A 13945-nucleotide genomic window follows, 5' to 3' on the forward strand; every position below is an offset into this window, starting at 1 on the left:
ATTAAAACATCGAAACTGTGGGATAGACATCCAAGCAGAAATTTTCATTATGCCTCTGGAGGAGAAAGATTGAGGATCAAGATAGATCTCAAGGATCAAGAAAGATTGAGGATCAAGATAGATATTTGAAAGTTAGTTTATAGATAGGTGATAGTTGGAGTTATTGTAGACAAAATCACCTAGGGAAATTATATACAGTGAGAGAATTTGGCCAAAGACAAAATTGTGTAATGCTAGCTTTTAAGGTTCGTATGGGAAAAGAGGACGTGTGAGGAGGATCTAAAGGAATGCTTAAAATGCAGTATTATAGAAAAACCAAGGATGGGCACAGTGGCTCATGCCTGTAATCCCAGCACTTTGGGAGGCTGAGGCAGGTGGATCACTGGTCAGGAGTTTGAGACCAGCCTGGTCAACATGGAGAAACCCCATCTCTACTAATAATATAAAAATTAGCAGGGCGTGGTGGTGCACGCCTGTAATCCCAGCTACTCGGGAGGAACTCCTGAGGCAGGAGAATCGCATGAACCTAGGAGGCAGAAGTTGCAGTGAGCCGAGATGGCACCACTGCACTCCAGCCTGGGCAACAGAGTGAAGCTGAGTCTCAACTAAAAAAAAAAAAAAAAAAAGAAAGAAAAACCGGAGAGAGGAGTTTCCTGATAACCAAATTAGGAATTTACAAAGAGGAGAAGACTGTTCAACAGGTCAAATCTGGTAGTGATGTCAAGATAAAGACTGAAAGGTTGTAGTAACTAGGAGGTCTTGGGTCACTTTGTCAGTAAAAACAGCTTGGCTTTCACAAGGACAAAAACAAAGTAGAAGTTTGAAAAAGACACAAGGAATACTTTTTTTTTTTAAGATTGGAAAAACTTGAACATTTCTCTTAATTAGACAGAAAAAGATGGCAGAGATAAGGGAGAAAGGAGAGCCAGTTGATGGAGCATGTTTTCTAAGAGGCAACAGAAAATGAGATTTGGAATGCAGATAGAAGGCTTAGATCTTATTCTGATATCTTATTCCAATATCAGAAGAATGAATTGTTTTAGAGATCTATTGAGATGTTTCCTCATTTGTAAAATGAAGTGAATGTTGTTATTTTTGACTTTCCTTCTAGCTCTTTTTTTTTTTTTTTTTTTGAGATGGAGTCTCGCCGTTGCCCGGGCTTGGAGTGCAGTGGTGCCATCTTGGCTCACTGCAAACTCTGCCTCCCGGGTTCACGCCATTCTCCTGCCTCAGCCTCCCAAGTAGCTGGGGCTACAGGCGCCTGCCACCACGCCTGGCTAATTTTTTGTATTTGTTTTTAGTAGAGACGGGGTTTCACCATGTTAGCCAGGATGGTCTCAATCTCCTGACCTCGTGATTCACCCGTCTCGGCCTCCCAAAGTGCTGGGATTACAGGCGTGAGCCACCGCGCCCGGCCCTAGCTCTTATATTTTATGAATATTATAGTAAAGTACATATCAGAACTAAACCTAAGTTTGGCACAGAGTTACCATAAAGTATTTAGAAGATTTGCTTTAGGCCGGGCACAGTGGCTCATGCATGTAACCCCAGCACTTTGAGAGGCTGAGGCAGGAGGATTGCTTGAGTCCAGGAATTTAAGACCAGTCTAGGCAACATAGTGAGACCCCTGTCTCTACAAAAAGTAAAAGGTTAGCCAGATGTGGTGGTGCAGGCCTATAGTCCCAGTTACTCAGAGACCCGAGGGTAGGAGAATCGCTTGAGTCCAGGAGTTAGAGAGGCTGCAGTGAGCTGTGATTGTACCGCTGTACTCAGCCTGACAGAGTGAGACCCTGTCTCAAAAAAAAAAAAAAAAAGGGGCCAGGCGCAGTGGCTCACGCCTGTAATCCCAACACTTTGGGAAGCTGAGGCGGGTGGATCACCTGAGGTCAGGAGTTCGAGACCAGCCTGGCCAACATGGCAAACCCTGTCTCTACTAAAAATACAATAATTAGCTGGGCGAGGTGGCGCTCACCTATAGTCCCAGCTACTTGGGAGGCTGAGGCAGAAGAATCGCTTGAACATGGGAGGCTGTGGTTGCAGTAAGCCAAGATCATGCTGTTGCACTCTAGCCTGGGTGACAGAGTGCAATGGCACAATCTCAGCTCGCTGCAACCTTTGCCTCCTGGGTTCAAGCAATTCTTCTGCCCCAGCCTCCTGAGTAGCTGAGATTACAGGTGCCTGCCACCACACCTGGCTAATTTTTGTATTTTTAGTAAAGACAGGGTTTCACCATGTTGGTCAGGCTGGTCTTTAACTCCTGACCTCAGGCAACCCACCCACCTCGGCCTCCCAAAGTGCTGGGATTACAGGCGCAAGCCACCGTGCCCAGCCAATTTTTAAATTTTTTTTAGAGATGGGGTCTCACTATGTTGGCCAGGCAGGTCTTGAATTCCTGGGCTCAAGTGATCCTCTCATCTCAGCCTCCCAAAATGTTGGGATTACAAGCATGAGCTACTGTGCCCAGTCTAAATTAGTGTATGTCAGATTGAGTGTTTTCTGCTCAGCCATGTCAGTTATGTATTTCTTTCTTCTCTTTCTTTTTCTTTCTTTCTTCTCTTTCTTTTTCTTTCTTTCTTTCTTTTTCTTTCTTTTTCTTTCTTTCTTTCTTTCTTTCTTTCTTTTTCTTTCTTTCTTCCTTCCTTCCTTCCTTCCTTTTCTTTCTTTCTTTTCTTTCTTTTCTTTTCTTTTCTTTCTTTCGAGATGGAGTCTCGCTCTGTTGCCCAGGCTGGAGTGCAATGGTACGATCTCGGCTCACTGCAACCTCTGCCTCCTGGGTTCAAGTGATTCTCCTGTCTCAGCCTCCTGTGTAGCTGGGATTACAGGTGTCTGCCACCACGCTCAGCTAATTTTTGTATTTTTAGTAGATGGGGTTTCACCATGTTGGCCAGGCTGGTCTCAAACTCCTGACCTTGTGATCCACCCCCCTCGGCCTCCCAAAGTGCTAGCATTACAGGTGTGAGCCACCATGCCCAGCCTTTTTTTTTTTTTTTTTTCTTGAGATGGAGTCTTGCTGTTGCCTAGGCTGGTGTGCAGTGGTGCCATCTCAGCTCACTGCAACCTCTGCCTCCCAGGTTCAAGTGATTCTTCTGCCTCAGCCTCCCGAGTAGCTGAGATTACAGGAGTGCACCACCACACCTGCTTATTTTTGTGTTTTTAGTAGAGACGGGGTTTCACCATGTTGGCCAGGCTGGTCTTGAACTCCTGACCTCAAGTGATCCACCTGCCTCGGCCTCCCAAAGTGCTGGGATTACAGGCATGAGCCACCGTGCCTGGCCAGTTATGTGTTTCTCAGAGCAGAAGTAATTTATTCTTAGCTTTTGGATGTAGTATATTTTTGAGAACAAAGCATATTCTTAATTAGATTCTATATAGACTGATACTGGAATAAATTTATATTTCTGCCAGGATTATCTGAAACGGTAGTGGTAGAATGAGGTATAAGTGACCCAGAAGTATCTTTGATGGCAAGTAGAGAACATTTTGGTATTAAACATTTACTGCAAATAACAGAAAATCAACTAGTAATTTTGAAACTATCTGTGGAGTTCTAGGCATGTTGCTGGATGGCAAGTCATGCCTCTCCCTCTGCCTCCATCAACAGTTCATCCCTTCAGCCAGAAGGTCTCTTCCTCCAGAATGGAGCCACTTCGTCCTGCTTCCATACTGGGCTCCTATGTAGGTGTTTATTTGGAGAAAGGGTTCTGCAGCTACATTAATATTAAAAGCACAAAGCATGATCTTTTTTCTCCCTTTCTATCTTCCTCAAATTTGAAATTCAAGAATACCTGACTCATAAGATGACTAAGAGTCCCTCAGACTTTTTGCAGAAGTATACACATTTAAGTTTTGGCTTTCCAAAGGATAATAAAAGATAGGATTTTTGTTTGTTTTCATTTGTGCATTTGTTTGTTTGTTTGTTTTTCTCCTTTGGTACCTCATCTTTTCACCCAACTCTGGCTCACATGATTTCCTTAAGCAAAAATTAAGATGTTCATATGCGATCTGTGTCTGGACTCCCAAATTGCACCATATATGTTGTAGAGCCTGGATTTTTAGGTATTTTAGATCATACTTTTCAGAAAGGTGGATAGCTTAAATGATTTCACTAAAATGAGTGCATTATACAGCATTTCTTCAACTTCAACTTTCATTCTGGGACTTAATTTCAAATTCAACCTTACTTTGACATGTTTTATCAAATTGTTCTGATTAAATGCTATCACAAGAGAAGCATGTTGAAACAGATTGTGAAAAAAATATGAAAATCCATATAATACAATTTTGAGGTTAGGAAAAGAAACTTTATACAAGGAAAAAAGAATCTTAATGCTCATAGGCCATATGAAACGATGAATCTGACTGAAAGAAGCTGAAATATTGCCTGACACATTAGGAATGAGCTGAAAGTGTGGTTTCTTCTTGTCTACAGATATAAGTGAAAGTGTTTCTTTTTTTTGTTTGTGTTTGTTTTTGTTTTTGTTTAAGACAGGGTCTTGCTCTGTCACCCAGGCTGGAATGCAGTGGCATGATCTTGGCTGACTGCAACCTCTGCCTCTCGGGCTCAAGCAATCTTCACACCTTAGCCTCCCAAGTAGCTGGGACTACAGGTGCACCACCATGCCTGGCTAATTTTTGTTCTCTGTAAAGATGGGATTTTGCCACATTGCCCAGGCTGGTCTGAAACTCCTGAACTCAAGCGATCTGCTCTCCTCAGCCTCCCAAAGTGCCAGAATTAAAGGTGTGAACCACCATGCCCAGCCTAAAGTGTTTCTTTATACCTGAGATGAGCTAAATTAAACCAGGATTTTTGGAAACCTAAATTATTATACAATTTTTTGTTTTTTGTCTGAGTCAGTGTCTGGCTCTGTTGCCCAGGCTAGAATGCAATGGGTATAATCACAGCCCACTGTAGCCTCCAATTCCTGGGGTCAAATGATCCTTCTACCTCAGTCTCCTGAGTAATGGAACTATAGCTACAAGCCACCACATTCAGCTAATTTTTAATTTTTTTGTACAGATGGGATCTTGCCGTGTTGCCCAGGCTGGTCTCAAACTCCTGGGCTCAAGCAATTCTCCCTCCTTGGCCTCCCAAAGTGCTAGGATTATAGGTGTGAGCCACCAGGCCAAGCCTTATACAATTTGAGAGAAGGAACTAAAAGATATACTTTGGAGAGCTGGGTGCAGTGGTTCATGTCTAATTCCAGCAGTTTGGGAGGCTGAGGCTGGCACATCGCTTGAGCTGAGGAGTTCGAGACCAGTGTGGGCAACATGGTGAAACCCTGTCTCTACTATAAATGGAAGAATTAGCCAGACGCAGTGTTCTAAGCCGGTAGTCCCAGCTACTCAGAAGACTAAGATGGAAGGATCACCTGAGCCCAGGAGGTCGAGGCTGCAGTGAGTCATGATGACACCACTGCACTCCAGCATCTGTGGCAGTGAGACCCTGTTTCAAAAAACAACAACAAAAAAATCTACTTTAGACCAGGCACAGTGGCTCAGGCCTGTAATTCCAGCACTTTGGGAGGCTGAGGCAGGCAGATCACTTGAGACCAGGAGTTTGAGAACAGCCTGGCCAACATGGCAAAACCTCATCTCTACTAAAAATACAAAAATTAGCAGAGCATGCATGGTGACGCACACCTATAATCCCAGTTACTTGGGAGGCTGAGGCACAAGAATCAGTTGAACCCAGGAGGCAGAGGTTGCAGTGAGCCGAAATCATCACTGCGCTCCAGCCTGGGTGACAAAGCAAGACTCTCAAAAAAAAAAAAAAAAAAACCTACTTTGGAAACCATCTCCATCTATTAATAAATTTTGCTGTTTGAACAGCTTTATAAAGATTGTATTTTTAAATTCATTGTAGAAAAATGTTAGCCTCTTCTAATATTTTTGTTTCTTGATTTGTGTATAGGTTTCACTGTCCAACCTGGAAACCGATGGAGTCTAGAGGTGGGACAGGTATATGTCATTACAGTAGACATCTTCGATAAAAGCAGCACAAAGGTCTATATTTCAGATGTGAGTCAGTCTTTTTTATTTTTCTGAGCTCCTTGTAGGGATAAGATACATAAGATATGAAGTGGACCATCTTCCTGGCTAGAAAGCCCTCTTTCTTTCTTTGATTCTAGATTTTTACCTCTGGAAAAGCAAGTTGCTAATTTATTATTATCATTAATTCTCTTCTTCTTCTTCTTTTTCTTTTTTTTTTTAAAGAGACACAGTCTCGCTCTGTCACCCAGACTGGAGTACAATGGTGTGATCATAGCTCACTGCAGCCTCCAACTTCTGGGCTCAAGCAATCCTCCCGCCTCAGCTGGGATTAAAGGCATAAGCAACCGTGCCCAGCTAGTTCTGTTCTTGAGGAATGCTAAATCAGAAGTAAAAGATATAATTTGGTCAGAATTATAGAAAAGAGGTGAAATGAGTACCAGTGATAACACTTTGGAGGGTGTCCTCATTCTACAACTTCACATCCGAGATGGTTACCAGAGTTTTGTAGTGGGGAGAGTAGTAATATGAATATCAGATGTGAAGTATTGTACTCACTCTCTAGGGTCCTTATTTCATCCTGAGAACAGTCAATTTATAAAATGGTAAAAATTACTCTAAAATTTGTATAAGCTTTGACTCTTGCTATTCCTGATGTTTGCCATTGATAGATCTTTCAAAAACTAGTACCATTTTAAAATTATATCTCCCCAACTTATAATTTCCATGAGAGAGAGCAAAAGTTTTGTTTTTATCTCTTTATTCCATGAATGCATAGCTACAGTTTTTATAGATGCTTTGGGATTAAGATGACCTCAGGGAAAGAACATATCTTCAGGTTTGTGTTACTGTGGGGCTGATTTTCAGAATCTCAGGATTACACACGACTTTCCTAAGGAGTACTTTGAAGAGCAACTAACTACTGTGAATGGATCTTACCATATAGTAAAAGCCCTGAAAGATGGTGTTGTGGTAATAAATGCATCCCTGACCTCCATCATTTACCAGGTAGGAATTAAACAGACAGTGTTTGTATTCTAAGAACACTGAAGAGGCTTGGCTGACTTGTTGATTTGCAAGCAGATATATAGCATATACCACCTTTATCTTTCAGAAAAATAAAGAAACAGATATACAGCACACTCGTAAGTTTATACCTCTACAAATTTTCTGTTCTAATCTATGTTATTGTACGTTAAAATATCTGCATTTGTGGTCATTGTGTATATATCATTTGGGGTTTCAGCTTTCATTAAAAACATTTCTCTCCCTTCCTTTCTTTCTTCCTTCCTTCCTTCCTTCCTTTCTTTCAGAGAGGGCCTCATTTCATCAGCCAGGATGGAGTGCAGTGGTGCACTCATGGCTCACTGCAGCCTGGACCTCCCAGGCTCAAGCAATCTCCCACCTTAGCCCCCCAAGTAGCTGGGACTACAGGCACATGCCACCACACCTGGCTAATTTTCGTTTTTGTTTAGTTTTTTGAGGCACAGTCTCACTCTGTTGCCCAGGCTGGAGTGTAGTGGCGTGGTCTTGGCTCACTGCAACCTCTGCTTCCTGGGTTCAAGTGATTCTCCTGCCTCAGCCTCCTGTGTAGCTGGGTTTATAGGCATCCACCACCATGCCTGGCAAATTTTGGTATTTTTAGTAGAGACAGGGTTTCACCATGGTGGACAGGCTGGCCTTGAACTCCTGACCTCAAGTGATTCACCCGCCTCAGCCTCCCAAAGTGCTGGGATTACAGGCGTGAGCCACCACAACTGGCCACACCTGGCTAATTTTTAAATTTTTTGTAAAGAAGACGTTTCACTGTGTGGCGCAGGCTGGTCTTGAACTCCTAGGCTCAAGTGATCCTCCCATGTCAGCCTCCCAAAGTGCTGGGATTATAGGTGTGAGCCACTACACCCAGCCATAATGTATTTCATATGCACATTTCCATGTGTCATCAGGTCCACATAGCGTACTTTATTTTTCTTTTTTTGGAGACAAGTCTCACTCTATCACCCAGGCTGGAGTGCAATGGCATCATCATAACTCACCTGCAGCCTCAACCTCCTGGGCTCAAGTGATCCTCCTGCCTTAGCCTTCCAAGTAGCTGGGACTACAGGCATGTGCCACCACACCCAGCTAATTTTTATATTTTTTGTAGAGACAGGTTCTTGCTATGTTGCCCACAATGTTCTCAAACTCCTAGGCTCAAGTGTTCCTCCTGCCTTGGCCTCCCAAAGTGTTGGGATTACAGGTGTGAGCCACCACTACCAGGTGCATAGAGTACTATTAATTCTAAAAATCCGGAGGTTTAATATGCCAATTTATTTACTCATGCCCCAAACATCGAATGTTTGCATTATTTCCATTTTTTTTTTACTATTGTAAATGGCATAACTGAGTATCTTTGTACATTTTTTTTTCCTTTTGGATTATTTCCATACTGTGTAACAACAGAAATGGAGTTATTGAGTAAAGAGATAAGGAATGAATCTGTTTCTAATGCCTCCAAAATACATAAGTATCCTCATTTTTACTAGCCTGCCAAACCTGCTTTCCTCTCCCAAACCTACTTTTTCTCCGAAGTCACCCTTGACTCTGCCTTCTCCCTCAGCTTCTGTATTCAATACATTATTGTCATGTCAATTCTTCTAAATACCTGTCAAATCTGTTTTTTTTTTTTTTACCATCCCTGTTCTGCTCTCTCTCTCTTTTTTTTTTTTTTCTTTTTGAGATGGAGTCTCACTCTGTTGCCCAGGCTGGAGCACAGTGGTGTGATCTCAGCTCACTGCAACCTCTGCCTCCTGGGTTCAAGTGATTCTCCTGCCTCAGCCTCCCAAGTAGCTAGGACTACAGGCATGTGCCACCACGCCCGGCTAATTTTTGTATTTTTTTTGGTAGAGATGGGGTTTCACCATATTGGCCAGGCTGGTCTCGAACTCCTGACCTTGTGATCCGCCCACCGTGGACTCCCAAAGTGCTAGGATTACAGGCGTGAGCCACCACGCCCAGCCTCTCTCTCTCTTTTTTTTTTAATTGAGACAGAGTCTCACTCTGTCACCTAGGCTGGAGTGCAGTGGCACGATCTCGGCTCACTGCAACCTCTGCCTCCTGGGTTCAAGCGATTCTCCTGCCTCAGCCTCCCGAGTAGCTGGGATTACAGGATCATGCCACAATGGCTGGCTAATTTTTGTATTTTTAGTAGAGACAAGGTTTTACTATGTTGGCCAGGGTGGTCTCAAACTCCTGACCTCAAGTGATCCACTCGCCTTGGCCTCCCAAAGTGCTAGAATTATAGGAGTGAGCCATGGCACCTGGCCCATTAATAACTTTTTAAACTTTTAATTTTGAAATTATTATAGATTTACCAGAAGTTGCAAAAATAGTATATAGGACAAAGAAAATGTACATATGGCCAATAGCACATTAAAAGATGTTCAGCATGATTAGTCATTAAGAAAATGCAAATCCAGATGGGCGAGGTGGCTCACGCCTATAATCCTAGCATTTGGAAGGCCCAGGCAGGTGGATCACTTGAGGTCAGGAGCTTGAGACCAGCCTGGCCAACATGGTGAAACTCCATCTCTACTAAAAATACAAAAATTAGCTGGGCGTTGTTGCGCGTGCCTATAATCCCGGATACTTGGGAGGCTGATGCAGGAGAATAGCTTGAACCTGGGAGGCGGAGGTTGCAGTGAGCCAAGGTCGTGCCATTGCACTCCAGCCTGGGCAACAAGAGCAAAACTCCGTCTCAAAAAAAAAAAGAAATACAACTGACATTGGTGTGTTGATGTTGTATATGGCAACTTCGCAGAATTAGTTTATTAGCTCTAGTAGTTTTTTGTGGATTTTTTTTTTTTTTTTTTTTTGAGACAGGGTCTCACTCTGTCACCCAGGCTGGATTGCAGTGGCACCATCACGGTTTACTGCAGCCTTGACCTCCTGGGCCCAAGTGATCCTCCTACCTCAGCCTCCTGAGTAGCTGGGACTACAGGTGCATTCCACCACTCCCAGCTAATTTTTTTGTAGAGATGAGTTTCACCATGTTGCCCTGGCTGGTCTCAAACTCCTGAACTCAGGTGATCCACCCACCTTAGCCTCCCAAGGTGCTGGGATTAGAGGTGTGAGCCACTGCACCTGGCCCTGGAACTGCCATACTGTTTTCTACAGTGGCTGCACTATTTTACATTCCACCAGCAATGTATAAGTGTTCCTATTTCTCCACATCCTTTCCAACACTTGTTATTTTCTGTTTTGTTTTGTTTGAGACGGAGTTTTGCTCTGTTGCCCAGACTAGAGTGCAGTGGCTCAATCTCGGCTCACTGCAACCTCCACCTCCCGAGTTCACACCATTCTCCTGCCTCAGCCTCTGAGTAGCTGGGACTACAGGCGCCTGCCACCATGCCCGGCTAATTTTTTGTATTTTTAGTAGAGATGGGGTTTCACCATGTTAGCCAGGATGGTCTTGATCTCCTGACCTCATGATCTGCCTGCCTTGGCCTCCCAAAGTGCTGAGATTACAGGCATGAGCCACCGCGCCGGGCCTGTTTTGTTTTTAAATAATAGCCATCCTAATGGGTAATAAGTAGTATCTAATTGTGGTTTTCATTTTCCTTTTCCTAATAATCAGTGTATGGGAAGTTTTTAAACTATGAATTCAATTTAAAAAATATATATACAGCCATTCATGTTATTTGGTAGTTTGTATCTTTGAAGGAATTTGTCCATTTTATCTAAGTGGTTGAATTTATCACATAAAGTTGTTCAAAATATTGCTTTACTAGTCTTTTGTTGTCTATAAAATCTGTAGTGATGTCCCCTTATTAATTCCTGATATTGGTCATTTATGTCTCTCTTGTTTTCTGAGTCTGGCTAGGGGTTTATAAATGTTATTGAGTTTTTCAAAGAACAACTGTTGGTTTCATTGACTTTTCTCTATTTGTCTGTTTTCTATTTCATTCATTTATGCTTTTGTATTATTCTCTTTCTTTTGCTTAGTTTGGATTTAATTTGCTTTTCTTTTTAAAGTTTCTTTTTCTTTTTCTTTTCTTTTTTTTGAGATTGAGTCTTACTGTTGCCCAGGCCGGAGAGCAGTGAAACGATCTTGGCCCACTGCAACCTCCGCCTCCCGGGTTCAAGCGATTCTTCTGCCTCAGCCTCCCGAGTAGCTGGGATTACAGGTGCCCGCCACCATGCCCAGCTAATTTTCGTATTTTTAGGAGAGACGGGGTTTCACTGTGTTGGCCAGACTGGTGTCAAACTCCTGACCTCAGGTGATCCGCCCGCCTTGGCCTCCCAAAGTGCTAGGATTACAGGCGTGAGCCACTGCTTTCGGCCTTTAAAGTTTCTTACGGTGAAAGAACTTTATGATGGATCATTGGGTTATATCTTTCTTCTTTTTTAATATAAGCACTTCTGCCATATTCTATTGGTTATTCAGACCAATCCTAAGACAATGTTTACTACATAATGGGGACTACACAAGGGGATGAATACCAGGAGTCAGAAATCTTTGAGGGCCATCTTTTAGTCTAGTTATCATAGATAGGTGCTCCAAATTCGTTCTGGGTTCGCTGATATTAGACTTAAATGATTTAATGAACCTATTTCCAGTAATAAAGTGAGCACTGGTATTCCATGGCATACAATAGCAAAACAGTTGTTTAAATTATTACCTGTAGACACACTCCAGTCAAGTGCATAGAGAAGGCAAAGCTTTAGGTAACCAACTGGTTGCTCCTATAAAACATTACAGTGAAAGTAAGGGATTTAATATGATTGATCATTGTTGCTAAATGTGCTGGATAGTGTGGGGAAAGAAAATGGTTAGATCAGGGCTTTAAATTCCCAGCACAAGATCCCCATAAGAGATCTAAAAGTTTCTCTGACTGTCCTTGAAGATCTTACTACCAGATTATTATACCTTGTCTGCAATCATGTGATTAAAATCAACAATAAAAGGATTTTTAAAGTACATATTTATAAATTTAATAATGCACTACCTTTTTTTTTTTTTTTTTTTTTTTTTGAGACAGAGTCTCACCCTGTCTCCCATGCTGGTGTGCAATAGTGTGATGTCAGCTCACTGCAACCTTCGCCTCATGGGTTCAAGTGATTCTCCTGCCTCAGCCTCCTGAGTAGCTGGGATGACAGGTGCGTGCCACCATGCCTGGCTAATTTTTTGTATCTTTAGGTGGAGACGGGGTTTCACCATGTTGGCCAGGCTTGTCTGGAACCCCTGACTTCATGATCTGCCCGCCTCGGATAATGCATTTTTTTTTTAATTATTATACTTTAAGTTCTAGGGTACATGTGCACAATGTGCAGGTTTGTTACATATGTATACATGTGCCATGTTGGTGTGCTGCACCCATTAACTCGTCATTTACATTAGGTATATCTCCTAATGCTATCCTTCCCCTCTCCCCCCACCCCATGACAGGCCCGGTGTGTGATATTCCCCTTTCTGTGTCCAAGTGTTCTCATTGTTCAATTCCTACCTATGAGTGAGAACATACGGTGTTTGGTTTTTTGTCCTTGCGATAGTTTGCTGAGAATGATGGTTTGCAGCTTCATCCATGTCCCTACAAAGGACATGAACTCATCCTTTTTTATGGCTGCATAGTATCCAGAATCTACAAAGAACTCAAATTTACAAGAAAAAAACAACCCCATCAAAAAGTGGGCAAAGGATATGAACAGACACTTCTCAAAAGAAGACATTTATGCAGCCAAAAAACACATGAAAAAATGCTCCCCATCACTGGCCATCAGAGAAATGCAAATCAAAACCACAATGAGATACCATCTCACACCAGTTAGAATGGCGATCATTAAAAAGTCAGGAAACAACAGGTGCTGGAGAGGATGTGGAGAAATAGGAACGCTTTTACACTGTTGGTGGGACTGTAAACTAGTTCAACCATTTTGGAAGACAGTGTGGCGATTCCTCAAGGATCTAGAACTAGAAATACCATTTGACCCAGCCATCCATCCCGTTACTGGATATATACCCAAAGGATTATAAGTCATGCTGCTATAAAGACACATGCACACGTATGTTTATTGCAGCACTATTCACAATAGCAAAGACTTGGAACCAACCCAAATGTCCATTAGTGATAGACTGGATTAAGAAAATGTGGCACATATACACCATGGATAATGCACTTCTAAATACAGTTGTCCCTCAGTATATGTGGGGAACTGGTTTCAGGACCCCAATATACCAAAATCCACACATACCCAAGTCCTACATTCAGCCCTGTAGAACCTTATTATTTATTTATTTATTTGGTTTTTTGTTTGTTTGTTTGTTTGTTTTTTGAGACCAAGTTTCCCTATTGTTGCCCAGGCTGGAGTGCAATGGCACGATCTCAGCTTACTGCAACCTCCGCCTCCCAAGTTCAAGCAATTCTCCTATCTCAGCCTCCCAAGTAGCTGGAGTTACAGGCATGCACCACACGCTTGGCTAATTTTTTGTATTTTTAGAAGAGATGGGGTTTCACCATGTTGGCCAGGCTGGTTTTGAACTCCTGACCTCAGGTGATCACCCACCTCGTCCTCCCAAAGTGCTGGGATTATAGACATGAGCCACCTCTCCTGGCCAGCCCTGTAGAAACTTTCACAAAAAGTTGGCCCTCTATATATGGGTGGGTTTTGCTTGTTTTTAAGTATGAGGTGAATTTCTTACCTTAGCACCTTTAAATATTCTCATTTTCTTCTGAATAGCTTATAGTATCCCTTTGCCTTTACAGTTTATAGATGTCCAGGGGTCTTTCTTCTGAAAGTATGGTTTCCCTTCCTATGTTGATTTTTTAAAAAACCTCTTTTATTTCAGGGAATTTTAAGCTATTTTCCCTGATTCTGCTAATTAGTTTAGGTCTAGCAAAACCCTTTTCATTATTATTTCATTTTCATTATTATTGAACCATAGTAGCTATGCTTATTTAGTGAAGAGAAATATTTATTT

At 42.4% G+C, this 13945-nt stretch overlaps 1 protein-coding gene across 2 annotated transcripts in view; it reads left to right on the forward strand.

Annotated features, from left to right (window-relative positions):
- Positions 1-13945, forward strand: part of NUP210L (nucleoporin 210 like) — a 163136-nt gene that overhangs the window by 22339 nt on the left and 126852 nt on the right. For both annotated transcript variants that reach the window (XM_054461107.1, XM_054461097.1), the window contains exons 8-10: positions 3988-4056; positions 5912-6018; positions 6856-6996. In XM_054461107.1, the coding sequence (XP_054317082.1) occupies positions 3988-4056; positions 5912-6018; positions 6856-6996 (317 nt within the window). The remainder of the gene's footprint in view (positions 1-3987; positions 4057-5911; positions 6019-6855; positions 6997-13945) is intronic.

This window comes from Pongo pygmaeus, chromosome 1 (assembly GCF_028885625.2).
Source record: "Pongo pygmaeus isolate AG05252 chromosome 1, NHGRI_mPonPyg2-v2.0_pri, whole genome shotgun sequence".
Taxonomy (NCBI): domain Eukaryota; kingdom Metazoa; phylum Chordata; class Mammalia; order Primates; family Hominidae; genus Pongo; species Pongo pygmaeus.